Here is a 16170-nt window from a genome sequence, read left to right on the forward strand (position 1 = left end):
GGATTTCTAAGACCTTATTTGACTTTGTTGTGAACAACGGCAACATTCCTGGAAGAATATTTTTTTGTTCTTCAAGGCGGGTTTCCTTCCTTGGGCAAAGAACAGCAGTGAGGGAGTTGAAAGGATGTTGGAGACGGGATTTTTGCAGCGGGCAGCAGAAGTCAAAAACATAAACAAGATTAGCTTTATCTGTTGCACACATCCTTCTATTCATCGTTCTAAACCTTTAGGAAAAAAGAAGAAGAAAAGCAATTACATCGTATAAGGCTGTTGGGAAGCTTGGAATAAAATGCACACAATTTTATAGGATCTCATAATGTCATTTAATACCCGCTCCCTTGCTGTATGCCAAGCGCGTTCTCAAGCCTGTTTTGGCATTGTGCCTTTCTAAATGGGGAAACTTGATGCACAGTGACATCTAGTGGCCTCTTCTATGGAACTGCACTGCACTTTCAAACACTGTCCCATCACCCGCACACAAATTTTAGACAATGTGCATATAATTCCATTCTGTTTACTTTTCATAATCTACTTTTTCAGTCCGTCATAAAAAATTATACAATATTACATAATTATACAATATAGATTATACAATATACAATTATACAATATAGATACAATATAGATTGTAAGCTTATATGGACTCTTGCTATTCTTATAAAAGTACAGTCTATACAATACATAATAAAAAATAGATTAAAAAAAACTGACAATGAAGATGAAATCCAAACATAGAAGTTGGTCAACAATAAATAGAATTGCAAATAAAAATTAATTTATTTTTCTATTAAATGTTATTTATATAGCGCCAACATATTCCACAGCGCTGTACGTCAACTCATATCAGTCCTCGTTCCCAGTGGGGATCACAATCAAGTTTCTTATGTTGCATTATGTTGTATTCTTCTGGTAATAGAGTCACAAATGGACACAAAGAGTTCACATTCACTGATGACAAATGGAATTTCTAGCAATGCAAGTGTATAACAAACATGATATCATATCAATAATCTCCGTATAAAACCTACAGTATGACGCGTCATCCGTACGACCGAGACTTTTTCTCAATGTCCGTGTTTCTGCGTTTATACAGAGCCACCACCCAGTGATCTGGACTGTAAATTTGGATGGGGATCAGAGAAAACAATTTGTAAGTGGGAACATGACAGTACTCAAGGACTGAAGTGGACAGTGTTGAACAGCAAAACCGGCCCAGTACAGGATCATACAGGTAAACGTTACTATGTTAATTACCTTTTACCTTATTACATGTGTGATTCATCAATATGTCCGACAGGTTTTATCACTTTGGGATCCTTGGGGTTTGTAGAGGTCTGGATATGGGAACCACTGCATCAGGATATGATTGTTTTATTAGGATATAAATACTGCCATCTAGTGGAAGTGCAGAGATTGTATTTCGATTTGTAGCAGTGAGAGATCAACTGGCAGGAATTTATCTCCAGGTAAAACAAAGGATCATTCATGTTGAAATTCAACATGCCTAATCCTCTTTTATCGTGATATGTGCCATTGCGAGACAGTTGGGAGGCCCCTATACACATTTGATTGTCATGAGATCCCAATTATTTTTGCTAGGATTTGTCAACATAAATCTAATGTGCGAGAGCAGTTAAGCTGTTATGGTTGTGTCTGACAGCAAGCTTGTCGACTGTTTCCAATGACAACCAGTAGAATTTTGAATGCATCTCTGGAATATAATACAGACTAACGCCGAATAAGTACAAAATAATTAGTGCAATGTGTTTACAAAGTTACTGTACATAAGACTCTAGTCTTTTATGTACAGTATCTACAATTGCTGATAAATTGCTTTAGCTATAATTTCACATTGCAGATTGATATTTACAGATGTGTCCACCCTTAACTTTGCTTGAATTTGCTTAAGGACTCCAATTTGTCATGAAATAAATTCAATACAATATCGCGACATGCTAGCAAAACCCTTCACGGGCCACAATTCACATCACAACCACCAGGTGGCCACACATAAATATATATATAGCGTAGACATCTCGTGACAGAGAATCGCAATATCAAGTTTTTTTTCAAAGCTGGTCATCTCGCGCCACACTTCTCAGGAGATATGAGGATTTGTAAGCAAGGACACATCTGTACAATCACTATACCAATTTCTATATATTGTGAAACGCTAACTGTAGGTGCAGCACATAATAAGAGTATCAAGTAGAGCAAGGAGTTTGTTTTCATGCAGTGTCAATGATAGTTCGGTCTTAAATTCTGCTCAGTTACATGAGTTACACAAGAGCTTTCTCATAAAAGGGTAGATTTATATCAATTTACTTCTGGACACCATTGTTTGTATTCTCTTCCCTACTGTTTGATGGGCAGTGGGCAGAAAATTAACATTGCGTTTGATGAATTGAGCTGCTAATGAAACATGATCTAATGTACTCGACCGGCCAAGTTTTCTTCATTTTGGACAGTGAGCCGCACACATCTCATGCCGTTAAGCATTAAATAGACTGGTTATCTGTTCCACACAGTTGGTGCGGAGTACAATGGCAGCGCCATTTCATTGGAGCTTCAAAACGTCACAGTTTTTATATGTAACTGTTTTTAAAAAATTTTGCAATGACACAACTGCATTTAGCCAATGTGTTTGAGATTTTCAGTCACTCTCCTGAGAAAGGAAGAACTGCTCATAGGTCGTTTTCTCAGCTTTATCACTAAATTGTCGCCTAAGTGAAGCCTTGAACACCATTTTGATTTAGGTTTTTTTATCCAAATTAGTTAAAAATACAGTGTTGATTTATTTTTTAATATACTCTTTAAGGGCCTGTTCACATCGGGCTTTCGTTCATCGGTTCCGTTAGACCTTTCTGTCGGAGAAACCGATGAACGGAAAGCAAAACTAAGCCATAGCTTCCATTTGGGACTAACTAGACCCAGCACATCCGTATCAGTGACAATAGTCACTATAAGGGGTCATTCAGACGAGCATATATCTCGTCCGTGTGATGGCCGTTAAAACAAAGGCCTTCACACGGACTCCTGTATTTCAATGGGGCCGTTCACACGACCGTTGTTTGAACGGAGCATGTGAAGAGTCCGTGAAAAAATAGGACGTCCTATTTTACTGCGTGTCACGCATCCCTATATAGACTCTAGTCTATGGAGGATCCGTGACAATGCGTCCTGCACTGGTGCACCTCGAATGTGAAAAACTGCAGTTTTTCATGTCCGAGGTTAGCTACGCTCGTCTAAATGTAGCGTAACAGGGCTGATTACCCGTGCTGTGCTGCCCCATTTACAGTGGAAAAGTCCAGTATAGAAAAAAAATAAGGTCCCTCAATGGTCTTTTCTGATCTTTGAGGGATAAGTCATAATAATAATAAAAAAGAAAAGTTTAATAAAAAGAATTAAATGAAATAAAAAAATACACATAAAATACCCCCCCCCCCCAAAAAACCCGTTCCCCCGCCAATCATTTACCCTAAAATAGACATGTAGTATATCAAAATTTACGGTAGACAATGATGCTCACAAATAAGAGCTCTATTTTAGGCTGGGTTCACACGTGGCGGAATTTCACTAAAATTCCGCTGCGGACACTCCGCAGCGTTAATCCGCAGCGGTGCCGTTTGTCCATTGACTTACACTTTAATTTAGCAGTGTTCGTTTAGACGAGGCGTAAAATTCCGCTGCGGAGCATAGGCTGCGGAGCGGAATTTGGTGTCCGCAGCATGCTCTGTCTGTCGCGGAGCAGTGGCGGACTCATGGCGGAATTTCTCCATTGACTTCAATGGAGAGTCAAAATTCCGCAATGAAGTCCGCAGATCTTATGTGTGCTGCGGAGCGTATTGGTTTTACTACCATGACATTTCTTCATTCTGGCTGGACCTATGTATTTCTAGGTCTACAGCCAGACTGAAGAAGTCAATGGGGCTCCCGTAATGACGGGAGCGTTGCTAGGAGACGTCTGTAAATAGTCACTGTCCAGGGTGCTGAAAGAGTTAAGCGATCGGCAGTAACTGTTTCTGCACCCGGGACAGTGACTACCGATCTCAATATACATGTATCTGTAAAAAAACATATAAGTTCATACTTACCGAGAACTCCCTGCGTCTGTCTCCAGTCCGGCCTCCCAGGATGACGTTTCAGTGTAAGTGACGGCTGCAGCCAATCACAGGCTAATAATAGGCTGCAGCGGTCACATGGACTGCCGCGTCATCCAGGGAGGTCGGCCTGGATGCCGAAAGAGGGACGCGTCACCAAGACAACGGCCGGTAAGTATGAAAATCGTTTACTTTCACTAGGGAAAGGGCTGTCCCTTCTCTCTATCCTGCACTGATAGGGAGAAGGGAAGCACTTTTTCCGCAGTCCGCAGCAGCTAGTCCGCATCAATGTACTGCACATTTTGTGCAGATCCGCAGCAGAATCTGCAACGCAGATTCTGTGCGGCATTGATGCGGACAGTTGCGGAGGAAATCCGCCACGTGTGGTCATGCCCTTAGGGTAACGCTATATTGTTACCAGAAAAAAATAGTAAAAAAAAGCATATTTCACCCTTTTTTTTAAACTAAAAGCCTAAAAATTCTAAAAAAGCAAAAATTATACATATAAAATGATGAAAAAAGAAACCTGTATTGTTCATGAAAAAATGGACTTTGCTAGCCAAAAAAATAAAAAATCTATAGCTGTTTAACTGACGTGCTAAAAATGGCTAAACAGTACCTGGTCCTGAACCAATTAAATTATAAAATACTGGCCACCTGTAACCACCACTAGGGGGAGCTGAGAATCTTACTTCATTGAATTGAATAATAAAACACTATTTTGCAGCTGCCAGGAGCCAGGATCCTATCATTTAAAGTACATTAGCAATACACCAATACCGGAGCGTAATATACCAGTGCGAATGTTACTAAACATACATCTGTCTTTTGCAGGAGATGGCAACTTTATTTACTCTGAAGCTGATGAAAGACACAATGGTAAAGTCGCCCGCCTCCTCAGTCCTGTGGCTTCTGTGAATTCTGCCCAGTGTATGACATTCTGGTATCATATATCCGGATCTCATGTTGGCTCCTTGAGCATAAAACTGCATTATGGAAGACAAGAAAGCTTTGACCAACTGCTTTGGGTGGCTCCTAGCGACAGCAAATATCACAACACGTGGCGAGAAGCTCGAGTTCCCCTGCACAAGTCGATAAAGCCATATCGGGTATGGTGACACACTTGTTTTTTTTTGCGGATTCTCCATTTGTATACACATGTTAGGGACCTTCCATATGAAGCAAGTCTGTCTACCTATAGCTGTACTAATACCCAAGACAGGGATTACCAATGGTTCAGTGCTTTAGACATTTGCAAAATTTACGTCCAGAGAAATAAGTTAAAGGACCTGGCCCCCAATGCAAAATTTGGCCCCTGGTCTACCAAATGCCATTACATAATACTGGTGTGTTTTTTATGTGGCACAGCGGCCCTCTCAGATACCAATTCCCGGGTACGGCTGCTACCTCTGCACACCCTATATCTTTGCCACCGCAACACATTTAGACCAATGATGACTGTGGATTCACATCCCATGCAAGTGTTTAAATACCTGCATAGTACAGCCTATACATATTTAATTAAATATATACCTTTTATGTTCCATTTAAAGTAAACGTACCATAAATGACCTAAAGTGAACCTACAGTGATGTAACTACTGCCACCTAGAGGAGAAAGTAGTACTGGAATTTAGAAAGTTATACAATATTATTTATACATACTCTGGATGCTTCTACTTTAATATATATTTATTTATATAAATGTTTGCTATTTCTTGTGTTCAGGTGGTGGTTGAGGGCACAATTGGCAAAGGGAATACTGGAGGAATAGCTGTGGATGATATCGCCATTGCTAATAAAATTGCTCCTGAAGATTGTAAAGGTACGTAAGAGATAATATTATACAATAATGAACAGCTTAAAGATGTCCTGTTTCCTGTCCTGACATGTCTATTTTAGTAAATACTTGGATTCCCAATGAAATAACAATTCTGGGGCATCTTTTCTTAGAACTCTGCGTTGTGCCATTCCTCTGTTATTCCTCCTAGAAATTTATAAATAAATTCACAACTGGATATTACCATTCCCCTTGTCATATGGGCGTGTCCCTACTCAGTCTCACTCCCAGCACTGATTGGATATTTTCAGTGACACACTCCCACTTGGTAACAGCCAGTCATTTATTCATAGATTTCCAGGGGGAACAACAGAGGAACAATGCAGAGTTCTAAGAAAAGATGCTCCAGAATAGTTTTTTCATGGGGAATTCAATTATTTACTAAAACAGACATGTCAGGAGAGGTCCTCTTTAAGCTGAACCCAAATGGTCACAAGTGAAAGCAGGTGAGACTAGAGCCCAACCTGCAGGTTGTTAGGAACATGTCTGCAAGTTGTTTAAATGTCACAGAAGTGGAGATATGTAAGATAAAGTAGTGATCATAAGGGAAGACATTGGTCTGGACTTATTATCAATTATCTCTTTAAAGAACACAACATAGCCTCTCCCCAGCCTGAAATGGCTGATAACAGGGAATGTTACATTGCATTCAACTGACCAGTAAATGGAGATAAGATAGAGTCTAGTTAGTGTCTCTTTATTATATGGGTCTGTAGGACAAGCAGACTGTGAAGAATGTTTTCTCCCGGGCCGTGTGCTGTACGGAGGCACACAGACTATCTGCGGCTCCGCACTACAGAGTTGCACTCATTCTATGTGTAGTCGTATGTAGCATCCATAAGGACTGTACTATGGAGATATGATTCTATGGGATAATACCTCCAAAATAGGGCAATCCGTATAAAATGAGAGATATATGGAGACATAAGAGACAATAGACTTCTATAGGGCCATAGTAGGACTCTGTTTATCTCTGAGGTTTTATTAGCCATATCAGGCCTTAGTCTCACCAGTAGACAAATAAATGGTGGTATATAGTCTATTACTTCTTATTGCAGTCATATTCATTATACTCTTTTGGGTTATTTAGGGCCCGAGCCACCAGAATCTGGAGCAGGTACGGTGGACCAAACAAATGAACAAGGTAAGTCATAAGCGGAAACACAATAATATTACACAACCATAGCGTGTAATTGTGATACTTGTCCTGCAGGGTGGAGAAGTAGTAATAATATGGGCAGTACAACAGGGTCAATAGCCCTGCAACTGGTGACATATTGTCACGTTATTACCAATGACCTTTAGAAATACTTTATAGAGCCCAGGGCAATGGATCAGGGTAGTGGCAATAATACCATACAACTGCTCCTGTTGGTACCATACAACTGCTCCATGTGTTGGTACCATACAATTGCTCCATGTGTTGGTACCATACAACTGCTCCTGTTGGTACCATACAACTGCTCCTGTTGGTACCATACAATTGCTCCACGTGTTGGTACATGCCATCATATGGTGACTGCTCTTGACCGATGCCAACACTTTTTGGCCACACCAATATAACGAGCGATGCCATAAATGACCCCCCCCCCCCCCCCCCCCATTCCTGCTGCTGCTCCTGCGAATTTGTCCATCAAGTATAGGTTATCTTTGTAAATGGAGCTTTGCACAGATGTTGATGGAGACAGGACGTGCTAGAGAAGAAGTTTTATGACCGTACAAAGATATACAACTTCCTGCCTCTAGAAATACTGCAGAACGTCAAAAGCAAAAAAATGGAACAGCAGCTGACACTATCCCCCCTACCAGAGGATACATCATACATGAATGTTGGATATCTGATGTAATTGAAAATTCCCCCCCGGGCACAGAACAGTTTTGAAGCACAATCTATATCTTTATCGTAAACAAGCGGCAATATTGTACTGATGCGGAATTGATTTAACAGTTATCTCAAACGCTGCATCATTTTTGCTTTGGGCTTATCTACAATACGCAGCTGTGATACTCGATCAATAAGACAGATATTATCCCTTTGTTTAAATCAAGTGAGGATATTTCCGTCATTAAATCTTTAAAGTATCTGCCTTCTTTTAGCCTGTAGACTTCTACACTGTATATAACTACTGAGCATCCCTTGAGGCATGCTGAGAGTTGTAGTATTACAATGCGGCACAGAAATATATACCAGCTCAAACATACCAGCAATGAGCAGTGAGCAATGTTTATTCTATAGTGAATGCTCTTGAACTGACATCTGGTGTACTGATGTAGCAGAGTTGAGTCTGTCATTAAGAGAACTCCAGAAAATGGCTCCATATGTCAGGTTCAACACTCCTTAAAATTCAGTATAGAACCAGTATAAAAAAAATGCATGTTCTCCTTAATTGCAATTTATAAACCCAAACCAATTGTATCATGGCTATAGTGATTGGAAAAAGGCTCGTAACCTTTAGTGTCCGGGGGTCCAGATCATCCAATCTACTTTCAATGTTTAGAATATTATGGCAAGAATTTGAGTTTAAAGGGAAACTTTGGGCAATACTAATACTCCGAGCATGACTAATAGTAATACAGTAATGCCTAGTGCAGTGTCTGAGGGGGTGGAGCATGACACATGGTTTTTATTTGAATCCTACTGTCATGCACCTCCCCCCTTTTGGACTTAAACAAGGCTTAGCCCATACTATCCATACATTATGTAGCCCATTTATGGAGTAAGCACACCCATGGGTCCAAAGCAGAACCCTTTTTTAACCTTTAGAAGACCACTTACAATGATGATTCTTTGTTACAGGTATCACGCCTAATTATCCCGGTTGGAATAACGACACAGTCGTCAGGCATCCAGGGGGTGTACTGAAGAATTTGGATCCCATTCTTATTACCATCATTGCAATGAGTGCCTTGGGGGTACTCCTAGGAGCTATATGTGGAGTGGTCCTCTACTGTGCTTGTTGGCACCATGTAATGTCACAAAGGAACTTGTCTGCCCTAGAGAATTACAATTTTGAACTTGTGGACGGTGTCAAGTTGAAAAAGGACAAACTAAACACACAGAATACATATTCAGAGGCATGAAGCAGCAAAAGGAAACGTAATATTGCAGATACTTTTGGTGGAAAGACTAAAGTCAATCTTGGTGAAGGCGGACCGATGATCTTTTACTGTTTAGGCTAAAAAGTGCGTTGGTTGTCGTGAAGCCAAACTTCTCTCAGGAGCTTCAGTGAATATACCTGAAAACTATGAACGTATATACAATCTGAATCATGTACAGCTGGCTTTTCTGTTCGTCATTTTGTTTCTGGATAATCAGATGCTGGTGTTGAGACCAATTATGATCGATTTTATGGTTTTGTAACCTCTGTTTCGTTTTGTTCTGTTTCCTGCTGCGGATACTTCTTGGTTGTGCACAGAACCCAGAATGCGGACACGAGACAACACGGAGTGGGGGTGCTTTGAATGGGCACATAGACCTATATGTCCCACTACCCACACGTTATTGGACTCGCAGCACGACTATTTCATGTTTGTGCATATATGTGAGTGCTGTAACAAAGGCTTAGGAAGTCCTAAAATGTGCCACTATGATGTTTTTGGCATTTTTGAAGCAAAGCTATCCATTATTGTTGTGTTTCAGTGTTGTTCTGAAGCATAGTGCTTAAAAACGTCTATACAGTACATGCATCATCATCATCAAATGCAACGGCAATAGGGGGTATCGGTCTACCCTTTGAGGAAATGTTGCGGCACTAGCTAGTGGATGTCCTCTCAAGTGCCTTTTTTGTGTTTGTGTTAGTTTTGACTGTATTCTCACTGATTACAATACTCTTTCTTTTTTTATCATAGGCCCTTGTCGATAACTGTGTACTAGAACGGTGATTTTTTTTTTTTTCGATGGCCTCGATAAGGCAAGGGCTCTAGATAAACCACCAACTTTGCTGATAAGCTTTGATTTCTGAATATTAATTATTTTTATCGAAACCACAACTTTATTGTATCAAAAAAAAAGCTGCAATATCCCATTTGTGTTCTTCTCTGTAGAATGTATTTAACAAATTGTACTCAACTCTGAGTAGACAATGTAAAGCTTTTGCCATAGACTCAGAGGCAAAAAATTAGCTCTGTTGCTGAAGACCATCCTTTTGTTTCGATCGAATAAGGGAAAGTTCTGACATTTACCCTACAAAGTTTAACTTTGACTTTCTATCAGGAGGTCAGGAGCTTCGGTATCATTTTTCCAAAAAGTCAAGTTCTTATGTAATACTATATGGTGAAGAACAGTGAAGGACAGTAATGTGTTGTACTCTAATTGAAGTTGGTGTCTTATGTGTGCCATATTATTAGCTACGCCTTAGGCCTAATCTACATGGGCAATTTATGGTAGCACAAATATGCCTCTGAAACTCTTTAAGCTCAGTTGCCCTTCTGGATCTTAATTAAGTCTATGATCTCACTTGGGATTGAGGAAAGTAGCGCTATACGCCATTTTCCATTGAACCATGGGCTCGGCATAGACTATGATTACATTTTTAAAAAGCGCTACTGATTATGGATGATTTCAGTAGTGTGGTCACACTATCAATAATCACCTATGTAACTTAGTCCTCATAGAGGACTATCCAACTCTAATCCATAAGAATTGGATTACACTATGGGTTTTGGGTTCATGTATGAAGTGGAACTGTCATAGGAAGATGATATAATGTTATAAAGTAATTGACCATATACTTGGGGAATGTAACTTTTTTGTTACCATAGGTACCATAGTTCTTACTTTTTGCCATTGTGATGTCCATGGTTCCTGGATCGGTTCTCACAAATGACAAATGAATCGGGAATAGATTTGTAAATCTGTGAAATCAAAGTCGGAGAATCAATTTGTTCATATCTACCAAAACCATAAAATGTCTGGTTCTATCAGCAACGGAAGCTGTATTTATTATTTTCACCCGGCTTCCATGTTCCCCATGTATATTTTATTTAGGCTGATGATTAGTTTTATGTGCTTCGCTTTCATCGTATTTTGTTGGGCGTTTTAAGTTCAAATCATTCACAATTAATATCGTTGTAATTTATTATTTATTGCTTCTTTATAACATGTTAGGAAATATCTAGACCCTCTGCTCGTAATCCCACCGATGTCTCTAGTGCTCCTGGAGAGCAAAAAACTGAGACAGCAAATGGATTCTTAAATTATGACCACAATATGAACTTGCAGGAAGAGATTTCCTGGCTGCTCTTATGGTGATCAATAAATATAGGGCTGGGTGACTTGTACGCTTGTGATTTCCAAGCATGATTAACTGTTATAATAAAATCACAGCCGAAATGACGTTATAAAATTGGGGAGAAATGGCCTTGAGCGCTGTCGTGTACGGTACTGGGCTGGTAACATCCCTATGGCATCACAAAGAAGAAACAGGGATATATTTAAGGTGCTACAAACCCTTATCTGTTTGTTACATGTTGGTCACACTTAACAAATACTAAGGGCAAAAGAGATAGGCAGATGTCTCACCGACACTGGAGGTCTATGGGATACTTGCATACCGTCTCGGCAATATATACACACACACACATATATATATATATATATATAGCCTTCTTGATTCTTATTGGAAAGGGAAGGAATGGGTTTGTAACATTATAGAAATTCCCCTTGTATAATATTGTGCACTTCCGATCAATGGAAGAATTTATCAACTCATCCCATTCTAGTTTTACTCCTAATTGTCCTATCGGGCTATATTATAAAATGTCATACTAGTCAGATCTGTAGCTGAGAAAGAGGAGGCCCCAGTCTCCGACAGAGAGGCGATTGCACATGGTGGTTCCTTTCTATTGAAATGAAGAACAGAAAGATCTGAGTAGACCCCAGGTGCTGGACCTCCGCTGATCTCACTTCTGTGACTTTAGATGGACATTGTCCTAAATGTTGTTTATGGGATAACCACTATTAGTATTCACCTATGTGACATTTATATTTTAGCTACCCCTCTATTATAGAACTTGTCCACACTTTGAAGAACAACACCAAACCTCTTCTTGCTAAATATTTCAAAAAGTTATGGGATATACTAAACATATCAGCAGTTATAAATTTTTTGAAAAGATCTGATCTATGCTACAAAAATATAATCTGTAATCTGATTGGTTGTTGTGTGGGATAGAGTTTTGCTTTGTTATATTCTCATGGGCTCCGTTGACGTTGGTGTTTATTCTGTTTAGTCGGAGTTCTGGAGGTTGTACCGGCAAAAAATAGCGCAGTATGCTGCCGTCAAGAATACCGGGACCGCAAAGAGACCCGAAGGACCACATTTTAAGACGATAAGATCCATAAGGATGCCAATAAATCTGTTATACCGGTCATGGCTCCATTAAGAATGAAAGCCATGACGGTTGTGTGGACAGAGACATACTACACTAATCCTCTGTATAATTAAAAAAAAATAATTGTAAAAAGTTATTCATTTAGAGTGTTTTATTATTAACACTCTTCTAGCACCTTGTAAGCAGCACCCACTTATTGCTGGAGTTTTGATTTAAGTCTGTGGCCAATTTTAACCTTTTTTTTAATGTATATTTTGTATATTACTTTTGTCTGTTTTCTATTTACTCATTTGCAGAAACTTAGTGGCCAAAAAAAATTCAAAAATTTTCATAGTAAATTTCAGCTCTCGTCATATCCGCATCAATGAAAGTGATCCTGGGAAAAATGATACTGAATCTTTAGAACTGAGAGAAAGGAATCTTGCACTGAAAACTATATTTAAAATTATATGTTGATAACATTATTAATCCTTTACCAGCCAGAGAGGGCGTCAAACATTTGCACCGCCCCCTCTGTTTGGACCAAATGGATTGTTTGTAAAGGCAGTGTTAAAGAAATTTGTTCATTTATATTTGTTTTAGATTGTTTCATAATTTTTAAAATGTAAAATAACATATTTTTTCTTTATCGAAAACTATTAAAAAAAAAATAACTTTTCTGTAGTAAAATGATTTCATTTTACTGGTATATTATTGCTTCATGTTTTGTATCATCATGAAATTTTGTGCAAATTTTTTTACAGAAATTTTTATTTTGTATGACAATATGACACTTGTAAACTGTTGTTTTGGAATGAACTGCAAAGCCTTAACTTTGAACGACATTTGTATTCTTGGACATTGAATTGCATAATATCACATAAACAGAACTGTAACTTAATTCCCAAACGATGACTACTACATTCCAAAGATACAGTTGAAATAAACATTTTCATAAAATATTTCCACTTTTGCATGACTTGCTTATACTATGTTATCCACATCGGAAAAGCAATATTACACAGGAAGGCTGGTTTTATCATTAGACATAGTGGGCCTGTATTGCCCTGTTCACACTGAGTTTTTTGACGCGGAAAACGCACCAAAAAACCTCCGAAAATGCTTCCCATTGATTTCAATGAGAGGCCGAGGCGGTTTTTTCCCGCGAGCCAAAAAACCGGCTAGCGGGATAAAGAAGGGACATGCCCTATCTTCGGGCGTCTACGTCTCTGACCTCCCAACTGACATCAATGGGAGGCAGAGAAAGCGTTTTTCGCTGCGTTTTTGCCCGCGGCGCTTAATGGCCACGGGTGAAAAACGCGGCAAACCTTGTGCAAGCAGAAAAAAATGCCTGTAAAAAAACTCAGTGTGAACAGGGCCTAACTGTCCCTGTGACTTTAAAACCTCAAGCACACAGCAAAGCCATGAGCACAGAGCCAGTACAGAAAGACATTTGAACTTCGTGTAGTTGCGTATGTGGCCTCCGTGCAGGACCGTATTATACCATTATCTCAATGATACGGCATGCGATGGAATATGCCCAACATAAAAAAAAATTCTCACTGATTCCATGAACATTTGTGACAAGAAAAAAATCAGAGGCATATGGAGGTACAACACGGGCCCACAGCAGTCTATATCTGCCATATTACCTTACAACAAATCCACCGTCCAGCAGCACGAGTGTACGACAACAGACGAGGGTGCACACCACAGGGACCCGATTCAAGTCCCTTCTGGATATTAAAATCTAAAATAGGCAGCACTCCAAAATGTTGTGAAGAAAAGGGAGCTTTATTGGCCCTGGTGCTACGTTTCAGCTCAAAACACTACAGCCTTTCTCAAGCTTGAGAAAGGCTGTAGTGTTTTGAGTCGAAACGTAGCACCAGGACTAATAAAGCTCCCTTTTCTTCACAACATTTTGGAGTGCTGCCTATTTTTGATTGACATATTACATATTCATACAACAGGGGCAAACGCTGAATTTTTAACCTATTAAAGGGGTTATCTGATTTCCGATTTCTGATTGTTTTTGCTAATGGATGAAATTGAGATTAATTAACAAAACAAGCAGTACTCACCCATACCTCCCAACTTTGCCGTTTTGTAAAGAGGCGTGTTATGCCACGCCTCTAACCCTGCCCGATCCCCGCCCATACACACCTGGTTTAGCCACACAGTACAATGCTCCCATAGAACCCCCTACACAGTATAATGCCCCTATAGCTAACCCCCACTCAGTATAATTCCCCCATAGTACCTCCCTTACAGTATAATGCCCCATAGCTGCACCCACACAATATAATGCCCACATACAGTATAATGCCCACACAGATATCCCCATACAATATAATTCCAACACAGATGTCCCCATACAGTATAATGCCCACACAGATGCCCCCATACAGCATAATTCTCCATAGCTGTCCCCATACAGTTTAATGCTCCCATAGCTGCAGTGAATCGCTGACCTCAGTGGTCACATGCCGTTCATGGCAGCATCGCCGCTGAGGCCAGCAATTGGCTGCAGCGGCACGTGACCGCTTCAGGATCTGAAAAATCATATATTACAAATTAAAGGGGTTTTCGCACAAATACATGTATCCCTAATCCAAAGGATTTGGGGTTTAATGTGTGATCACTGGGGGTCCAACCATTGGGGCCCCTAGCAATGAGGAGAACAAGGGACCGAAATTTCCCAGAAGTGCTCCATAAGAATGGAGCAGTGGTGCTCATGCCCGGGCAGTGCTCCATTCATTTTTATACAACTTCTGGGATCACCGTCCGTGATGGACGATAGTTGAGCATGCGCACCAGCGCTCCAGTCTTATGGAGCACTTCGGTGGGACTTTCGGTCCCCCGTTCTCCTCATCTCTAAGGGATCCCAGTGGTCAGATCCCCAGCCATCACACATGTACCTCCTATGCTTTGGACTAGGGATACATGTTTGTGAGAAAACCCCTCTAAGTCCATATGGGGCATGATCCACTTGGGCCTTTTTATATTTAAGAAGCCAGTGCCTGGAGACACTGGCGTTTCTAAAATCATAAAATAAATGTCATTTATTTTATGATTTTAGAAACCCTAGTGTCTCCAGGCACTGTGTGTTTTTACTCCAATCGCCACACTTTTCTCTACTCACAGTAGTCTGTCTGGTTTTTACTGACTCTGGTGGCTCGGTGCCATGCTGCCTATAAATGCCGAGCGCGCGTCCTGCTCCCTCACTCCGGGCAAACAGAACGCTGTTACGCTGAGCGTCCGAGTGACGTACTCGCGCAGTGCGCAGGCAGCTCACATATCACGGTCTGACCGCAGTCAGACCGTGACACGTGAGCTGCCTGCAGTGAGTAAGGTCAGCGTAAGCACATTCAATTTGCTTTATGTTGACCTTACGGAGGAGAGGGAGGAGGGGAGGGGGCATGGCTGGCCACAGGGAGCCGGAGTCCGTGACTCAACGGGGAATTGTGGAACATTATTCAGACCTCCCAGGGCAGCGGTGAAAAACCTGGACTGTCCCGTCAGATCCGGGACGGTTGGGATCTATGACTCACATATCCTTTCCCCCAGCGGCGCAGCACAGCCGGTGATTGTTTACATGCATGTATCATGTGACTGCTGCAGCTCAGAGGGCTCAGAGGTCATGTGTTGGAATTCTGATGGATAAAGGGGGACTTCCAAGTGCATTGGTGCCCACAACAGAGATAGCAAATTGCCCCCGATTATACTGACTTTGACAACTTTCTACATATATTATATCACACAGTTTTACATGGGGTGGTTTGGGGGTTAGTGATAGTTTTCCAGTTATACTGCTGGTGGTCTAGAGTAGTTTAGCAGTTACTACCTTATATCTAAGGCAAAGAAGGGGCATCGATATACATTTTACATGTAGGTTATGGGTTAATATTCCTGGAGGTCT

At 40.5% G+C, this 16170-nt stretch overlaps 1 protein-coding gene across 1 annotated transcript in view; it reads left to right on the forward strand.

Moving 5' to 3' along the window:
• The window catches only part of NRP1 (neuropilin 1), a 139670-nt gene extending 126454 nt beyond the window's left edge, over positions 1-13216 (forward strand). Inside the window, exons 14-18 of the mRNA XM_075827471.1 lie at positions 1094-1231; positions 4935-5209; positions 5828-5924; positions 7030-7083; positions 8737-13216. Coding sequence (XP_075683586.1) covers positions 1094-1231; positions 4935-5209; positions 5828-5924; positions 7030-7083; positions 8737-9020 — 848 coding nt within the window. The 3' untranslated portion in view covers positions 9021-13216. The remainder of the gene's footprint in view (positions 1-1093; positions 1232-4934; positions 5210-5827; positions 5925-7029; positions 7084-8736) is intronic.
• Positions 13217-16170: the final 2954 nt, after the last annotated feature.

The sequence above is a fragment of the Rhinoderma darwinii genome, chromosome 5, assembly GCF_050947455.1.
Source record: "Rhinoderma darwinii isolate aRhiDar2 chromosome 5, aRhiDar2.hap1, whole genome shotgun sequence".
Taxonomy (NCBI): domain Eukaryota; kingdom Metazoa; phylum Chordata; class Amphibia; order Anura; family Rhinodermatidae; genus Rhinoderma; species Rhinoderma darwinii.